Source organism: Rhinopithecus bieti, unplaced genomic scaffold, assembly GCF_001698545.2.
Source record: "Rhinopithecus bieti isolate Rb0 unplaced genomic scaffold, ASM169854v2 scaffold_59762, whole genome shotgun sequence".
NCBI lineage: Eukaryota > Metazoa > Chordata > Mammalia > Primates > Cercopithecidae > Rhinopithecus > Rhinopithecus bieti.
Window position 1 is genome coordinate 130,171 of NW_016822991.1, and position 17,213 is coordinate 147,383.

Genomic DNA, 17,213 nt, shown 5'->3' on the forward strand with positions numbered 1-17,213 from the left:
TTTTTTGAGACGGAGTCTTTCTCTGTCACCCAGGCTGGAATGCAGTGGCGCTATCTCAGCTCACTGCAACCTCCGCCTCCTGGGTTCAAGCGATTCTTCTGCTTCAGCCTCCCGTGTACCTGGGATTACAGGCGCCCACCACCACGCCTGGCTAATTTTTGTATTTTAGTACAGACAGGGTTTCACCATGTTGGTCAGGCTGCTCTCGAACTCCTGACCTCAGGTGATCCGCCCACCTCGGCCTCCCAAAGTGCCGGGATTATAGGCGTGAGCCACCGCACCCGGCGAACCTCCTCAGCTTCTAAAGGACACAGTACCTTGGAGGAATGTGGATGGACGGATGGAGTCCTGCACTCCTGGGATGCCGAAATGCTGACGGTCAAGAGACTGGGATTTGGGGGAACAAGGCTTCCAGGGTTCCGCCTGAGCAAGGGAGTTTGTGACTTCTTAGACAGGAGGGTCTTTCAGTTCCTTTGGAGTGGGTCTCTGACCTGGGAATGTGGGGTCTGGGTTTGGTGGTCCAGAAAAGGAATAAATAGCCCTAGGATAGGAGGGGTAAAGGCCAAGGTTTCTTGGGATGGGGGTTTATTGGGATGGGGGTTTCTCAGCAGGGACCTCCTGAGATCCTGGGGAAGGGTCCCCAGTTCCTTGGGTATCAGGACATGAGGCCAGGGTTTGGGGGAGGAGCTCCTGAGCTTGTGAAGAGAGGGGCAGGGGTTCACGTGGGGATCTCAAGGAAGGATGGGGTCTCGTCTCCTACCCTGTGGAACTGGAGTGCTGCTGGCGGCGTAGATGGAGAAGGAACCAGGATGAAGCCTGGGAGAGGATGCCCAGAGTAGGGGCTCTGTGCCCTAGTGGGGAGAGTACTCTGAATTCTCGGGGAGATGGTTGAGCCCTGAAAGGATCTAAGGCTGGTGGGAGGTGTCTGAGGCTAGGGGCGGACGGGAAGGGGGGATTCGAGGCCAGCCTAAGGAGGGGAATTCCCTGAAAAGGGGACATATAAGGAGGTGGCTTCAACTGCCCCGCCTCTGCCTCGGTTGTGTCCCGCTCCCCCGCACTCTGGGCGCTGTCCCAGCCTGCCCAGCGCTGCCCAGGTAAGACAGGCCCCAGCGTGCGGTCGCGGGCAATGAAGTGGAGGGGCGGGCGTTGACTTCTCTTTCCCTGCTTCCGCGCCTCACCCGGCCCTGCATCTGCTCCCGCCCACTGCAGCCTCCAGAGGCAGAGGACCCAGACCGGGGCCAGCCCTGCAACTCCTGCAGGGAGCAGTGCCCCGGCTTCCTGCTCCACGGCTGGAGGTAAGTGGCTCCCCTAAAGGGCCTCGCCTTTTTCAGAGCTCCGCCTTCGGTGGGGGGGGATCCAGGAGGCTTAGGCCACGCCCCTACGCTTGAGCTCCGCCTACAGAGGGATCGCAGTTGGGAAAAGAGCCTCAGGCTCAGATTCAGAGCCCCGCCCCCTAACTCATTCCCAAAAGTCCGGTTCCCAGGAGAGCTCCACCCACTATGCAGCCCCGCCCCCAGAAGAGTTCTACCGTAGCCGCTGAGTCGCATCCCTAGGGAGATTCTTCGTCCCTAGCTCTGAGCACTGCCCACTGGCCTCCAGCACCCCTCTTAGACTCAGACCTACTCTCCCAGGCCCAGCGTCCTATCCTCCTGCTGGAGCCCTGCACCCAATAGACAGCGCCTACAGCCCCCAGACTCAGGCCCTACCCACAGGCTCAGAGCCCACAAGTTCAGAGCCTCACCACAGGTTAGATGCCTGTGTCTAGTGAAAGTACCCCCACAAAGCGTCCCACTCCCCACGACCTGTCCTCTGGCTCACAGCCCAGCCACTCCCTGGCTCACAGGCCCACCTCCTGCAGCCCCGCCCCCAGGCCCAGATCCCCTTCCCGGCTCACAGCCCTTTGGTGGTGATAATCTGCACGTCCCGGCTCCTCCGTTGGACCTGGGCTGCCGAGGGGTTCAGGTGGGCGACCCCTTAGTAACTGACCCCCATCCCGGCCCTCTCAGAAAGATCTGCCAGCATTGCAAATGCCCGCGGGAGGAGCACGCAGTGCACGCGGTGCCTGTGGACTTGGAACGCATCATGTGCCGGCTAATCTCGGACTTCCAGCGCCACTCCATCTCCGACGACGACTCAGGCTGTGCATCGGAGGAGTATGCCTGGGTGCCCCCAGGCCTTAAGCCGGAGCAGGTGACCAGAGGCCAGCCCTCCACTCTTGCTGTCCAGTGGTTGCACACTAATGCTCACATACACACACACACACACTCAGGTGGGAACCTATTTCTGGGGCTATGCTAGAGTGTGCAGTCAGACCGAGGGTCCTTCTGGCCCGTCTGTGATCGAGGAGTGGTCAGCCCCCCATACCTTGGGTGACTGAGGGACCAGTTGCTCAGGGCCTGTTCACCCCAATCCTGTTCTTTTTGATTGTTTGTTTTTGAGACAGGGCCTCACTCTGTTGCCCACCACAGCCTCCCTTGTAGCTGGGACTGCAGGCACATGCCACCATGCCTGGCTATTTTAAAAAATTTTTTGCAGAGACAGGGTCTCCCTTGTTGCCCAGGCTGGTGTTGAACTCCTGGGCTCAAGTGATCCTGCCTCGGCCTCCCAAAGTCCTGAGATCACAAGAGCAAGCCACCATGCCTGGTCCCACTCCCTATTCTACCCTCCCAGCACTTCATTCACCACATGACTTCATTGATTGAGTCATTCAACACATAGTTATGGGGCACCTACTGCATGTGAGACACTGTTATAGGCACTGAGGACACAGCAGTGAGCAAAACACAAAATAACATATCTGCCCACAGGCGTGGTGGTTCACGCCTGTAATCCCAGCACTTTGGGAGGCCGAGGCGGGTGGATTACTTGAGGTCAGGAGTTTGAGACCAGCCTGGCCAACATGGCAAAACCCCGTCTCTACTAAAAGTACAAAAATTAGCTGGGTGTGGTGGTGCGCACCTGTAATCCTAGCTACTCAGGAGGCTGAGGCAGGAGAATTGTTTGAACCCAGGAAGCAGAGGTTGCAGTGAGCTGAGATCTTGCCACTGCACTCCAGCCTGGGCAACAGAGTGATACTCCTTAAAAAAAAAAAAAATCTGCCCAGGTGGAGGGTAGATTCTGTAAAGGAGGAACACCCAATAAACAAACCTGTAAATATATGTCAGATGGTATAAGGGCTATGGAATTAAAAAGCAAGGAATGTGGGGTGAAGAAAGAGGGAGGCAGGGAGGGAGGGAGGGAGAGAGACACTAGAATTGTAAATAGGGTGCCCAGAGTAAGCCTCTGTGAGAATGTAATGGTTGAGTCGCCCAAAAGGAGGTAAGAAGTGAGCCATTCAGATATCTAAGGTTACAGTGACTCACGCAGGCAAAGGGCATAGCTAATGCCAAGGTCCTGAGGCAGGAGTGTGCTTGGCATATGTAAGGGATGGCAAGGCCAGTGCTGCTGAAGCAGAGTGAGCAAGGGGGAGATCAGCTGGAGATCAGGTCAGAGATGTGGCAGGGGCTATGGAGAGGACTTTGACTTTGCCTGTGAATGAAGGGAAAGTCGCAAGAGGGTTGTGAGCAGAGGACAGCCTGGAGGAATAAGGGTGGAATCAGGAGACCAGTGAGGAACCTGATGATGATGGCGCTGGCACTGAAAGGAGTTATATATATGTGGAGAGAAAGAGACAGACAGACAGAGAGAGAGGCCAGCATGGTGGCTCACACCTGTAATCCCAGCACTTTGGGAGGCCAAGGTGAGTGGATCACTTGAGGTCAGGAGTTTGAGACCAGCCTGGCCAACATAGTGAAACCCCATCTCTACTAAAAATACAAAAATTAGCCTGGCATGATGGCAGAAGCCTGTAATCCCAACTACTCAGGAGGCTGAGCCACAAGAATTCCTTGAACGCAGGAGGCAGAGGTTGCAGTGAGCTGAGAATGTGCCACTGCACTCCAGCCTGGGCGACAGAGCAAGACCCTGTCTCAAAAAAAAAAAAAAAAAAAAGGCCGGGTGCAGTGGCTCACGCCTGTAATCTCCCCACTTTGGGAGGCCGAGGCGGGCAGATTGCCTGAGGTCGGGAGTTTGAGACCAGCCTGACCAACATGGAGAAACAACCTCGTCTCTACTAAAAATACAAAACAATTAGCCAGGCGTGGTGGCGCATGCTACTCGGGAGGCTGAAGCAGGAGAATCGCTTGAACCCGGGAGGCGGAGGTTGCAGGGAGCCCAGATCATGCCATTGCACTCCAGCCTGGGCAACAAGAGTGAAATTCCGTTTCAATAAAGAGAGAGAGAGAGAGAGAAAGAGAGTCTCACTCTCTCCCAAGTAGCTGGGACTACAGGCATGCATCACCACGCCTGGATGATTTTTGTATTTTTTGTAGAGATGGGGTATTGCCATGTTGCCCAGGGTGGTCTTGGACTCCTGGGCTCAAGCTATCTTCCCCTCTGGGCCTCCTAAAGTGCTGGGATTACAGGTGTGAGCCACGGTGCTCAGCCTATATTTTGGAAGTAGCGCTCAGAGGATTTGCTTGTGGGGATGGGAGAAAGAGGAGTGAAAGATGACTCTGAGAATAGGTAGATTAACTGATGTGGGAGAGGCCAAGACAGGAGCGAGTTTGAGGGGTAAGAACATAAGTTTAGTTCTGGCCATCTGGAGTTTGAGATGCCTGTTAGACTTCTAAATAGCCACATTGCCTGGAACTCAAGGGATAAGTTACAGGGCTGGAAGTATGTGTTTGTCATTATGTGTCACAGGCTGGAGGTGACACATTAGCCAAGTAGATGATATTTACAGCCACAAGGNGCAGTGGCTCACGCCTGTAATCTCCCCACTTTGGGAGGCCGAGGCGGGCAGATTGCCTGAGGTCGGGAGTTTGAGACCAGCCTGACCAACATGGAGAAACAACCTCGTCTCTACTAAAATACAAAACAATTAGCCAGGCGTGGTGGCGCATGCTACTCGGGAGGCTGAAGCAGGAGAATCGCTTGAACCCGGGAGGCGGAGGTTGCAGGGAGCCCAGATCATGCCATTGCACTCCAGCCTGGGCAACAAGAGTGAAATTCCGTTTCAATAAAGAGAGAGAGAGAGAGAGAAAGAGAGTCTCACTCTCTCCCAAGTAGCTGGGACTACAGGCATGCATCACCACGCCTGGATGATTTTGTATTTTTTGTAGAGATGGGGTATTGCCATGTTGCCCAGGGTGGTCTTGGACTCCTGGGCTCAAGCTATCTTCCCCTCTGGGCCTCCTAAAGTGCTGGGATTACAGGTGTGAGCCACGGTGCTCAGCCTATATTTTGGAAGTAGCGCTCAGAGGATTTGCTTGTGGGGATGGGAGAAAGAGGAGTGAAAGATGACTCTGAGAATAGGTAGATTAACTGATGTGGGAGAGGCCAAGACAGGAGCGAGTTTGAGGGGTAAGAACATAAGTTTAGTTCTGGCCATCTGGAGTTTGAGATGCCTGTTAGACTTCTAAATAGCCACATTGCCTGGAACTCAAGGGATAAGTTACAGGGCTGGAAGTATGTGTTTGTCATTATGTGTCACAGGCTGGAGGTGACACATTAGCCAAGTAGATGATATTTACAGCCACAAGGTTGAATCTAATTCCCAAGAAACTGAATGTAGACAGAGGCAAGAGGACCAAGAGCTGAGTCCTAGGATCCTCCCGCATTTAGTGGTCAGCTAGTTGAGGAGAAGCCAAAACAGGGGCAAAGAAGGAGCAGCCAATAAGGTGGAAGGAAAACCTGGACTGTGTGGTGTCCTGGAAGCCAAGGGAAGAAAGTGTTTCCAGGAAGAGAGAGTGGTCAGCCTGGTGCAGTGCTGCCATCATCAAGTCTGATGACGACTGAGACCTGAACAATTATTTTAACAATGAGGAAGTCATCAATGACCTTGACAGCTTTGGAAGAGGGATGGGAACGGAAGCCTGCCTAGAGTAGGCTCAAGAGAGATTGGAAGGAGAGGAAGTGGAGTGAACACAAGTGCTCATAACTTTCTGAGGAATTTTCCTGTAAAGGGAAAAAGAAAAGTGGACCAGTAGACCAGGAGCGGTGGCTCATGCCTGTAATCCCAGCTGTTCAGGAGGCTGAGGCAGGAGAATCGCTTGAACCTGGGAGGCAGACGTTGCAGTGAGCCTAGATCACGCCACTGCACTCCAGCTTGGGCAAAGAGCGAGACTCCGTCTCAAAAAAAAAAAGTGGATCAGCAGCTGGAGGAGGAAGTGAGGTCAAGACATGCAGGAACCCTCAGCGTGTTTGGGAGCTGGGAGGTGAGGGAAATGATCTGCCTTTAGGAAGGAGAGATGGGGAAGTCAGAAGGTCTCTCCTGATGCCTTTCATTTTCTCAGAGAAATAGGGACCCGCCTTCTCACTGTATCCCAACTCACCTCTCATTTCAGTTGTTTTCTCCCACTCCTGTGTCCTCCCAGGTATATCAATTTTTCAGCTGCCTCCCAGAGGACAAGGTCCCCTACGTCAACAGTCCTGGGGAGAAATACAGGATCAAGCAGCTGCTGCACCAGCTGCCCCCACACGACAGTGAGGTGAGGAGAGAGAAGACAGGAAGGGCATGCCAGGCACAGGGCACAGCCTGGGTCAGTGCAGGGCAGGATCAGAGGAGGAAGGGTGAGCTGATCTGAGGTGAGTGGTTCAGACAGGCAGGGGTCATCAGGGGACATTCCTTGGCAAAACCACAGCTGGGCCTTGGAAGTAGAGGTGGGTACTTCAGGCAGGAGGCACCATCTATAGAAAGACCTAGAAGTAAACTTTCGGGACATGGATGAAATCTGGAAGAGAGGCAGGGACAGGCATAAAGGGAGGAGCCTGGGAGATGCCTTCCCCTCCCAGGCACAGTACTGCACAGCACTGGAAGAGGAGGAAAAGAAAGAGCTCCGAGCCTTTAGCCAGCAGCGGAAGCGGGAGAATCTGGGGCGTGGCATCGTGCGCATCTTCCCGGTGACCATCACTGGGGCCATCTGTGAAGAGGTGAGCCGTGGAGGGCCTCAGCGAGTGAGCAGTGCCTCTGCTCCAAGCCCTGGGGAGCAGGACACATCTTCCAAGCACTGGGAAGATGAGGCCTGCCACTTAAGCCCCAGTGAGCTATCTCTAGTGTCCCCTCTTGTGGGCGGGGTCTGTTCCTCACATCTCACTGTTGGGCAGGGACTGCCTCTAAGGCAACCCCTGGTGGACAGGGACCTGTCTCATCGATCCCACTGTCGTGTAGGGTTTATCTGTAAGGAGGACCTAGTGTGTTTTTCTCCCCCTCTGTGCAGTGGACATGGGGCATGGGCTGTCTCTTTGGTCCTCCTGTGGTCAGAACTTGTCCTCAAGAGCTGACCCACAGTGGCAGGGCCTGTCTGCAGGGCCCAGTGGTGGGCAGGGCCTGTCCTTAGATCCTACTGTTAGGTGAGATCTATTGCTAAGGTCCCGGTGGGTGGAGACTGTCTCTGTGGTTTCCCCCACTAGGCCTGGCCTGTCTGTCTTCCCCACCCCTGATGAGAGAGGCTTGCCTGTAAGGCCACCTACCATGGGTAGGGCCTGTCTCTACGGCTTCCCCCATGAGCAGGGTCAGTCTCTAAGGTACCGCCCAACCCCATCCCTGGTATAGGCAGGGCCTGTGTCAAAGTTACCCCGTGCGTGGGGCTGGTCACAAAGGTTCACCGTGGGAAAGGCCCAAGTGTAACATACTTTGGCTGACCCCATCCATCTGACCATCTTGGTGACGGTAACGGTAACCATCTTGGTGCTTGTCTCGTGGCAGTGTGGGAAGCAGATTGGAGGTGGAGATATTGCAGTGTTTGCCAGCCGTGCAGGCCTGGGTGCCTGCTGGCACCCACAATGCTTCGTGTGCACCACATGCCGGGAACTGCTGGTTGACCTCATCTACTTCTACCATGCTGGCAAGGTCTACTGCGGGCGTCACCATGCCGAATGCCTGCGTCCACGCTGCCAGGCCTGTGACGAGGTTTGGGCCTCCCTGCCCAGGGGTGGGAGTGGAGGGTGGGTGGGCAGGGCCAGGAGCAGGCTCATCTGACAGCCGCAGATGGCCTGCGTCCCCCAGATCATCTTCTCCCCTGAGTGCACAGAGGCTGAGGGCCGCCACTGGCACATGGATCACTTCTGCTGCTTTGAGTGTGAAGCTTCGCTAGGAGGGCAGCGCTACGTCATGCGTCAGAGCCGCCCCCACTGCTGCGCCTGCTACGAGGCCCGCCATGCGGAGTACTGTGATGGCTGTGGGGAGCACATCGGTGGGTGAATGCGGTGGGACTGGACAGAGGGATGGATGGACAGCTGGGCCACAGCCCTACCCCACCAGGACTCCTCCCGTCCTCCAGGCCCCATCCTTCATTGTGCCCTGTACTTTGTCCAGCCCCAACACTACAGGCCTGTATGCTTGGCTGCAAGTCCCACTCCCAATGTCCCCACTATGCCATGCTTTCTAAATCCCACCTACACAATGCTAGGCCACCACCACACATCTACACCCACTTCCAGAGGGTGCTTATGCTCTAATTCCAGCCCCAGGGCTCCCCCTACCCCTAGCCTCCACCACCCCAAGCTGTGCCCGGTTCTCCTCCACTCTCCTGTATCAGCCTAGGTCAGACCTAGCTTCTAGCTACACCCTACCCTATGAGAACCACTCCTTTCTCACCAGGGCCACTCCCACCTGTTAAGCCCTGCCCCTACCAGCCAAGCCTCCTCTTCAGGCCACACCTTCCATTCTCCTTCCGCCTGGAGCCACCCCTTAATGTCTAAGCCTGGCCGGAATCTTAGAGTCCAATGCCCACCCTGCTCTGGGAGAGAGCACCCTGTGAAAGAAAGGGAGGAGTGAGAGAGAGGTTCACCAGCCAGTCTCCAGGAGAGAACCAAAACCTGTTTCCTGCTTTCTCCAAAAGGGCCCCATTCTGGAGGAGGGAGGAAGGCACCTAGGGGTCCCCTGCCTGGGATTCCCCACCTCTTCCTGAGAAGGGACTCATTCACGAGAGGAAGGGGTATGCCTGGGAGTTCTGCCTCAGTTTTTCCCCCTGGTGGTTCCCCACAGGCCTGGACCAAGGCCAGATGGCTTACGAGGGCCAGCACTGGCATGCCTCAGACCGCTGCTTCTGCTGTAGTCGCTGTGGGCGGGCCCTGCTGGGCCGTCCATTCCTGCCACGCCGAGGCCTAATCTTCTGCTCTCGAGCCTGCAGCCTTGGCTCCGAACCCACAGCTCCAGGGCCGGGCCGCCGCAGCTGGAGTGCTGGCACTGTTACAGGCCCACTTGCAGCCTCCACAGCCGCTTTCTCTGCTGCAGAGGGGGCATCAGAGACCACCACCAAAGGCACCTGCACGGAGTCAGCACCAGGTGAGCTAACCCTCCAGCCACACCCAGCCACAGCCCAGTCAACCCTACCTCCTTGCCCCTGACTCAACCCTGGCCCTTCCTCCTTGACTCGCCCAGACCCTTCACCTGCTGCATCCCTGGGCCCCGCCCATTTCTCAGCTCATCCTCCTTCCCCACACCAGTCCAGGCCTGGTCTCCATCCCAAACTACATCTGCCTCGTGAACCCTGGTTCCACCCTGTCAATACAGGGCCGGTCCCCTACCTCAACTTGTCTCTGCTTGACCCCAAGTTCCTCTTCCTCTTCTCCAGCTGGTCACCCTTCATCCTCTGCAGTCAGGCCCCACTCCATTTATCGCAAACCAAATCTACTCCAGCCTATGCCACACCGCTTCCATCGGAAGGCACCCTCGGTGTCCTGGCCACTCCCCGTGCCCTGGCCACGCCCCCCACACCAGTCCCATCTTGCTCCGTGTTCTTCCTTCCAACCCTCTCTCCACCCAGAGCCTGCTCCAGGCCTCACACTTCCCAGACTCCCCACCTCCCTGCCCTTCTCCGACCCCTGCCCCCACTTTCCCAGTCTTAGTGGAAGAAAGAAGGCCCTTTCGCAGGCCTCCCCTCAGAAGGGGGCCAGTGGGAGGGCAGATACAAGGAGTCGCTCTGTCTCCCCCTTAACAGCTGCAGGCCCCGAGGAGCCTTCCCGCTTTCTGAGAGGGGCTCCCCACCGCCACTCCATGCCGGAGCTGGGGCTCCGCAGTGCCCCGAGCCGCCCCCAGAGTCCCCCGGCCAGCCTAACCTGCGCCCAGATGATAGTGCCTTCGGTCGCCAGAGCACCCCACGCGTCAGCTTCCGCGACCCTCTCGTGTCTGAAGGAGGTCCGCGCCGGACCCTGAGTGCACCCCCGGCCCAGCGCCGCAGGCCACGCAGTCCCCCACCCAGGGTCCCCAGCCGTCACCGCCACCGTCATAATCACCATCACCATCACCATCACCACCACCGCCGCCACCCAAGCAGACGTCGCCACTATCAATGTGACGCGGGATCAGGGTCAGACTGGGGATCTTGCTCCAGCTCGCCCTCCAGTTCCAGTTCCGAATCCTCACAGGATGATGGCTTCTTCCTAGGAGAGCGCATCCCTCTGCCCCCGCATTTGTGCAGGCCCATGCCTGCTCAGGACAATGCAACGGAGACCTTCAACTCCCCATCTTTATCGCTCCCCAGGGACTCTCGCCCAGGGATGCCTCGACAGACCCGACAGACCCGAGACAAGAACTGCATCGTGGCTTGAAGGCAGGCCTTCCTGGAGGGGGCTCCATTCTCCAGTCAGAGTAGACGATGAGGCCCATGCCCCTCACCCCCATGCCCTGCCCCACAACCCAAGTCATAAATCCTCTTCCTCCCTCCTTTGTCTGTTTGTTTCTACTTTTGTTTCTGTTTTAGAGACATGATCTGCTCTACTGCCCAGGCTGGAGTGCAGTGGTATGATCACGGCTCACTGCAGCCTCAAAAGTTTTGGGCTTAAGTGATCCTCCCACCTCAGCCTCCCAAGTAGCTGGGACTCCTGGCTCGTGTCAGCGTGCCCAACTAATTTTTTAATTTTTTGGTAGAGATGGGATTTTGCCATGCTGCCCAGGCTAGTCTAGAACTCCTGAGCTCAAGCAATCCTCCCGCTGCCTCCCAAAGGACTGGGATTACAGGCATGAGCCACCGCACCAGGACTTTCGTTTGTATTATTGAAGTAATTTAATATTTGTTGTAAAACAGGCCTGGCTTCTTTGCCTCCTTGCCGCAGCTGTTTCCACTCCATTTCCCCCTCCTGATGCTTGAAATTTATCCACATTTGATGAAAGGATTACTTTATTCATTATCATATATTTTAACAATGTTTATTATTCATTTATCCCTCTACAGAACCGCCGCCCACACCGAGGAGATTATTTGGATGAGTCCCAACCTGGGGACTGGACTCTGAAATCTAACTCCCCCCTTCCCTCATTTTGTGAATTAGGTGGGGGCATGGTTCAGGCAGAACTGGTGTCTCCTATTGGATCCTGCAGAAGGAGGACCTAGGCACAGGCGTATGGTGGCCACACCCAGGAGGGTTGATTGGCAGGCTGGAAGACAAAAGTCTCCCAATAAAGGCACTTTTACCTCTATGAGGGAGTGGGAGTTGGTTGGCTGGGAATATTGTTGTTGGGGTGGGGAGGAGTTATTTCAATGGAGGAGTTATTTGCAGATTGCAGAAAGAAATGAAGGGAGCTCGCCTACACCGGGCCATCTGCGGGGTCTGCAGGTGAGGAAAAGAGAGAAAGCATTGGCTGAATCTATATGCCCATTTTTTAAAAACAAGATCCAAAGTCCATGAACATTTTACACACAAGAATACTGAAGCTTATGGTACCTATTGGTACAAAAGCCATAAGTACCAATACGGGACCAGAGTTGGCATTCATGCCTTTAAGAGATCCCTTTCCTTTTATCCTCTGCCCTCTCAGCAACCCCCTTACCCCCAACCAATACACACACACCCTTACCAGTGGGGGCTGCTGTATGTCTTGGCTGCCGAAAGGGGAAGGTGACATAGGCATCATAGCCAAAGAGGCACGTAGCGATTAGGCCCAGTACCTGGGGGACAGGATAGGAGTGAGGAGGGTTAGATTAGGTAGTCAGGTTACTCAGTCTCTTATCTTCTTGTATCTACCACCTCCAGCACCTGCCCCATGCAGGACGGGACTCAAGCCCCAGGTTGGGAAGCCAAAGAACCCCAGGGAAAGGCCAAGAGAATTCATCCTACCCCACTCTCCATCCTCCTATACCTCTCAACACAGGGAGGCCACACTGTGGCCCTACACGTAGGGGCACAATTCAATTTATACTTTTTTTTTTTTTAAGACACAGTCTCACTCTGTCACCCATCTGTCACCCAGGCTGGAGTGCAGTGACACAATCTTGACTCGCTGCAAGCTTTGTCTCCTGGGTTCAAGTGATTCTTCTGCCTCAGCCTCCTGAGTAGCTGGGACTACAGGCACCCGCCACCACACCCCGCTAATTTTTGTATTTTTAGTGGAGACGGGGTTTCGACATGTTGGCCAGGCTGGTTTTGAACTCCTGACCTCAAGTGATCTGCCTGCCTCGGCCTCAGACTCCCAAAGTGCTGGGAATACAGGCATGAGCCACTGCACCCAGCCCCAATTCCTACTACATTTGGGACAAAGTTCTTGCAGATGGTAGTCCAGTGCGTTGACAAAGGGGCCACCTGTTTGTACTTCTCACCAAGGTCTTTGTGTCTGACAAGGGACTGCCCTTCACAGCAAATGAAGGCCTTGGGAGGCAAAAGCAAGTCCTGTGCCAAACTTCCCTCCATGCCCTGAGGACAAGTGTGACTTGCTGTGGGCCACACGATTTCTGCCGGAAGCTAAGGCAGAAATGGCCCCTGGCTCCTCAAACCCTTCACTCTGTGCTTCAGAGCTGCTCCCATGGCCTTTACCCCTGCGACGATTTTGGAGTGGTTTCCTCTCTCAACAAGGACAACAATGGAGGTGATCAGGTAGAGGATTGCCGCTATGAGGGTTCGGAAGAAATCCTGTGAGGTGTAGGGAGAAGAGGGAAGTCAGCATCCACAGTCCCCCGACAATCCTAACTGCCCAGACCCCTCCCTGGCCTTGCCATTGTGGACCCCTTCTCACACTCCAAGGCCAGTTGATGAATGGTATCTTGGTGTGCAGGTCACACATGTAGACAACAAAGAAAATAGCAGCAAGGATCATCTCAACCACCGACAAGGAGGAGTAGCCTGGTGTGGAGGCACTGAAGCAGATCAGGATCACCAGGCATAATATCTGGAAGGGTGACATGGGAAAGGGGACCTCAATCAGCAACCAGGGCTGAGGAGATTGGTTTAAATTAGAAGTCCCATACTCGAATGACTATGAGCGCTGGGGAAATGACACACAATAATAGCTAAACACTTTTTATGTGCTCACTGTGTTCCAAATTCAATCGTTAGGACAATCTAATGTTCTGGGTACTATTACTACTCTCTCTAATTTGTAGATGAGAAAACTGAGGTACAGAGAGGTTTAATGGCTTGGCCAGGGTCACCCAGCAAGTAAGAAGTAGAGTTGGGTGCCTCAGTTTCCTCCCCTTTTCCCTTCTAGGATATGGGCAGCCTGAGGGGAGTGGTGCTGCCAGGTGTTTTGTGAGCCCCGCTGACCCCGGCTTTGTGGCCTTGAACGGGGCTGAACACGCGGTTCCCCCAGCAACCCCTTTGGGAAGCGGTGAGAGTGACACCAGAGAGGCAGGACTCCGTTAAAGGCGCCGCACCCCTTTTACAAGTGACTCAAAGGCGGCGCCCACTTTGAGAAGGGTGGAAACCCCGAAAAGCTAAGGACATCCCGCCCGGCCTCAGAAGGGCAAGGAAGAACTGGCGAAGGGCGGGGCGCTCTACACCGCGGGACTAGCGCGAGGGGGGGGCCCCACCCCAACAGGCCCTGCCCCTGGGCGAGCTGCCAGCCCGCCCTCCTGTGTCCAGGCCGCGCCACGCCCTGCCGCAGGAGGCCCCGACTTCCCAGCACCCTGGGACCCCTTCGATGAGTCCACTGATGAGTTAACGCAGCTCCCCCCACGTAGCCCTCCGTATGCATTATAGGCTCCTTGCCTCACCCCGGGGGCTACCACATCTCAACAACCTTCGTCAAACCCCACCGACTCGCCCTGCGCCCCGAGTTTCGGGCCTTCACCGTGAACCCACCACCTGCACCCCACTGCCGAGCGCCCCGGCCAAGTGCCTGCCTCACCCGGACCATCCAGTTCCGCGTGGTCCAGCCACCCCATCCCGCTTTTGCCCACGCGCCTGCCCCAGGTCGCTCACAATCTCAGCAAACAGGAGGATTCCCTTTCGGGTGCGCGAGAAGTTGGTGCAGGCGGCCCAGCAGCCAGGGGCCGAGAGGCGCTCAGAATCCGCCATGGCATGGGCTGGAGTCCGTGGTGCCTCGGAGGATCTGCTCGCTTGCTCGTGGTTTCGAGGACGCTGCACACCCAGCTGTCTTGCCCGCCGTCTGGCCGGGAAGGGGGCCCCGGGGCGAAGGAGGGAGTGAATCACCGCGCAGAGATGACGCGGGCGGGGCCGGAGCCGGGCCAGGTGGCTGCCGCCCCGGAAGCCCCCTCGCCCCTCCCGCCAAGGATACTCCCAGCCTGGCGCACAGCCCCCGAGGCGCCCCATCGCCAGGGTGCGTGGCAGCTCCAGGTACCAGGAGTAGTAACAGAGGGACCCTTCGCCTTTTTGGAATGCAAATACACCCGAGACAGCTTCAGCTTAGAACCGCGGGAATCTGGCTTTGGGAGGGAGTGACTCAGTTTCCTTAACTGAATAAAACGGCCTAGGCAGAGTTAAATCCGAAAGACCTGTGGCCCAGTATGTTACCAGAATTCAGAATATTTTTGATTTCAGAAAGTTTTCCCGTGCATATACTCTCAGCGGGATTTGGAGCTGTCGCGTTTAAAAAAAAAAAAAAAAAAAAAAAAAAAAAAAAAAGGCCAGGCGCGTGGCTCACGTCTGTAATCCCAACACTTTGGGAGGCCGAGGCCGGTGGATCACCTGAGGTCGGCAGTTCGAAACCAGCCTGACCAACATGGAGAAACCCCGTTTCTACTAAAAATACAAAAATTAGCCGGACATGGTGATGCATGCCTGTAATCCCAGCTACTGGGAAGGCTGAGGCAGGAGAATCGCTTGAACCTGGGAGGCAGAGGTTGCGGTGAGCCAAGATCACGCCATTGCACTCCAGCCTGGGCAACAAGAGTGAAACTCCGTCTCAAAAACAACAAAACAAAACAAAAAAACAAAAGCAAAACAAACAAAGAAACAAAATGGTATGTCTTCAAGAAAAGGTATGAATGTTCACAATAACTGGGTAGGATTGAAAAGTGTTCCTCCGCTGGGCACAGTGGCTCATGACAGTAATCCCAACATTCTGGGAGGCTCAGACAAGAGGATCGCTTGAACCCAGGAGTTCGAGATCAACCTTGGCAACATAGTGAGACCCTGTGTCTACAAATAATTTTAAAAATTAGCCCAGGCGGCCGGGCACGGTGGCTCACGCCTGTAATCCCAGCACTTTGGGAGGCCGAGGCAGGCAGATCACGAGGTCAGGAGTTCGAGACCAGCCTGACCAACATGGTGAAACCCCGTCTCTACTAAAAACACACAAAAAATGAGCCGGGTGTGGTGGTGCGCGCCTATAATCCCAGCTAGTCAGGAGGCTGAGGCAGGCGAATTGCTTGAACTCGGGAGGTGGAGGTTGCAGTGAGCTGAGATCACACCACTGCACTCCAGCTTGGGCGACAGAGTGAGACTCTGTCTCAAAAAAAAAGGAAGAAAAAAAGAAAAAAAAAAAATAGCCCAGGCATGGTGGCGTGTGCTTGTAATCCCAACCACTCGGGAGGCGGAGGTGGGAGGGTTGCTTGAGCCCGGGAGTTCCAGGCTGCAGTGAACCATGATCAGACCACTGCACTCCTGCGTGGGCAACAGAGTAAGACCCTGTCTCCAAAAAAGGAAAAACAGAAAGAAAGAAAGAAAATTGTTCCTTATTAGATCAGGTCAGGTTTTGCAACCAAATAGTGTCTATCCTGTGGGAAAACCATCGGTTTCCAGAGCTTTTTGTTCTCCAGAGTTTTGGATAATGGATTGCGGACAGTGGAATAAACCTCTGAGCAGTGATGAGGATAAGACCCTGCCAGTGTAAAGGCTGTGTGAGAACAGGGATTGGTGAGCACTGAGTTGCTCAGAAATAGGGCAAGCATTGTTTCTAATGTTAGAGCCCAAGGCCGGGAGCAGTGGCTCATGCCTGTAATCCTAGCACTTTGGGAGACCCGAGGTGGGAGAATCACTTCAGCTCAGGAGTTTGAGACCAGCCTGGGCACCGTAGTGAGAGCTTGTCTCTGTTTTAAAAAACATTTTTTGTGATAGTGTTAGAGCCCAGAGAGCCCAAGGTCTGATTCTGTGTTCTGCAATCCCAAGGAAGTCCTAGCCCTAAATGTTGGCCTTCAGTTTCCTGGTTCTGAAGAGAGGGGCCAGTCAGCACAATTGTACATGAGGAATAGGAAAGTTTATTTCTGGGGGACTGGCAAGATGAATGGATGGCTCCTGGGGTGCAAGGCTGGGTGACATTTGTAGACACTTTGTTTGTATTTATTTATTTTTTAGTAGACACGAGGTCTCGCTATGTTGCTCAGGCTGGTCTTGAACTCCTGATCTCAAGCAATCCTTCCGCCTTGGCCTCCCAAAGTGTTGAGATTACAGGTGTGAGTCACCATACCTGGCTAAGTGTGTTATTTTGAGCAAGTAATTTCCCCCAGCTCAGCCTTAATTTCTGCATTTAAGACATGCATCTGGTCTCCTGGAATCAGGATCCCAGAGTTACCCTGAGGGACACACTCTCCAGACTAGATGTTGTTTTTATTCTCATCTCATTTGACGTGGGGGAGAATCATAACTGGATGGCCAGGAGGATTCAACCCAAGGGCCTGCCGGCTCCCTCTGCCAACACAAGGCCCCTCAAAACTAAGGAAAGAGCTCCCCTCTTTCAGCCCTGCTTGCCTGAAGAGTGAGTGAATAGTGGAAGGGATGAAACATACTTTTCCCAGTGATAAGTATGTGCTTGCCAACTCTGCGAGGACACGTCTGAATTTCTGAAACAAGACAAACCTGGTTCCGCTTCAACGCCTTTGCACTTGCTATTCCCCCTGCTGTCAATGCCCTTCGCTCAGTGCTTCATATACCTGGCTTCTAGTCATTCAGGTTCCAGCTCAAGAGTTATGTTTTCAGAGGTCAGAAGCCCACCATCATCTCCCACAATGTAACCCCCTTTTGCTAGCTTCATAGTTTCATGACTCTCCCTTCTCTCTGAA

The 17,213-nt window shown here is 54.7% G+C and overlaps 2 protein-coding genes across 2 annotated transcripts; one reads left to right on the plus strand and one right to left on the minus strand.

The window, feature by feature from the left end:
* The first annotated feature begins 1,003 nt into the window (after positions 1-1,003).
* Positions 1,004-11,068, plus strand: PRICKLE3 (prickle planar cell polarity protein 3). Its single transcript, XM_017861191.1, is given in 10 exon segments — positions 1,004-1,094; positions 1,210-1,295; positions 2,007-2,190; positions 6,417-6,530; positions 6,835-6,972; positions 7,748-7,951; positions 8,048-8,234; positions 9,029-9,328; positions 9,984-10,061; positions 10,064-11,068. Coding segments are annotated over 8 exon segments (1,659 nt in total). The 5' UTR covers positions 1,004-1,094; positions 1,210-1,295; positions 2,007-2,082; the 3' UTR covers positions 10,594-11,068.
* Positions 11,069-11,175: 107 nt separating this feature from the next.
* On the minus strand, positions 11,176-14,452 carry PLP2 (proteolipid protein 2). The gene is made up of 5 exons (XM_017861193.1): positions 14,176-14,452; positions 12,992-13,144; positions 12,793-12,888; positions 11,840-11,930; positions 11,176-11,592 (listed from the first exon to the last, which is right to left on the minus strand). Exons 1-5 carry the CDS (start codon positions 14,269-14,271, stop codon positions 11,570-11,572), a joined length of 459 nt encoding a protein of 152 aa, XP_017716682.1. The 5' UTR covers positions 14,272-14,452; the 3' UTR covers positions 11,176-11,569.
* Positions 14,453-17,213: the final 2,761 nt, after the last annotated feature.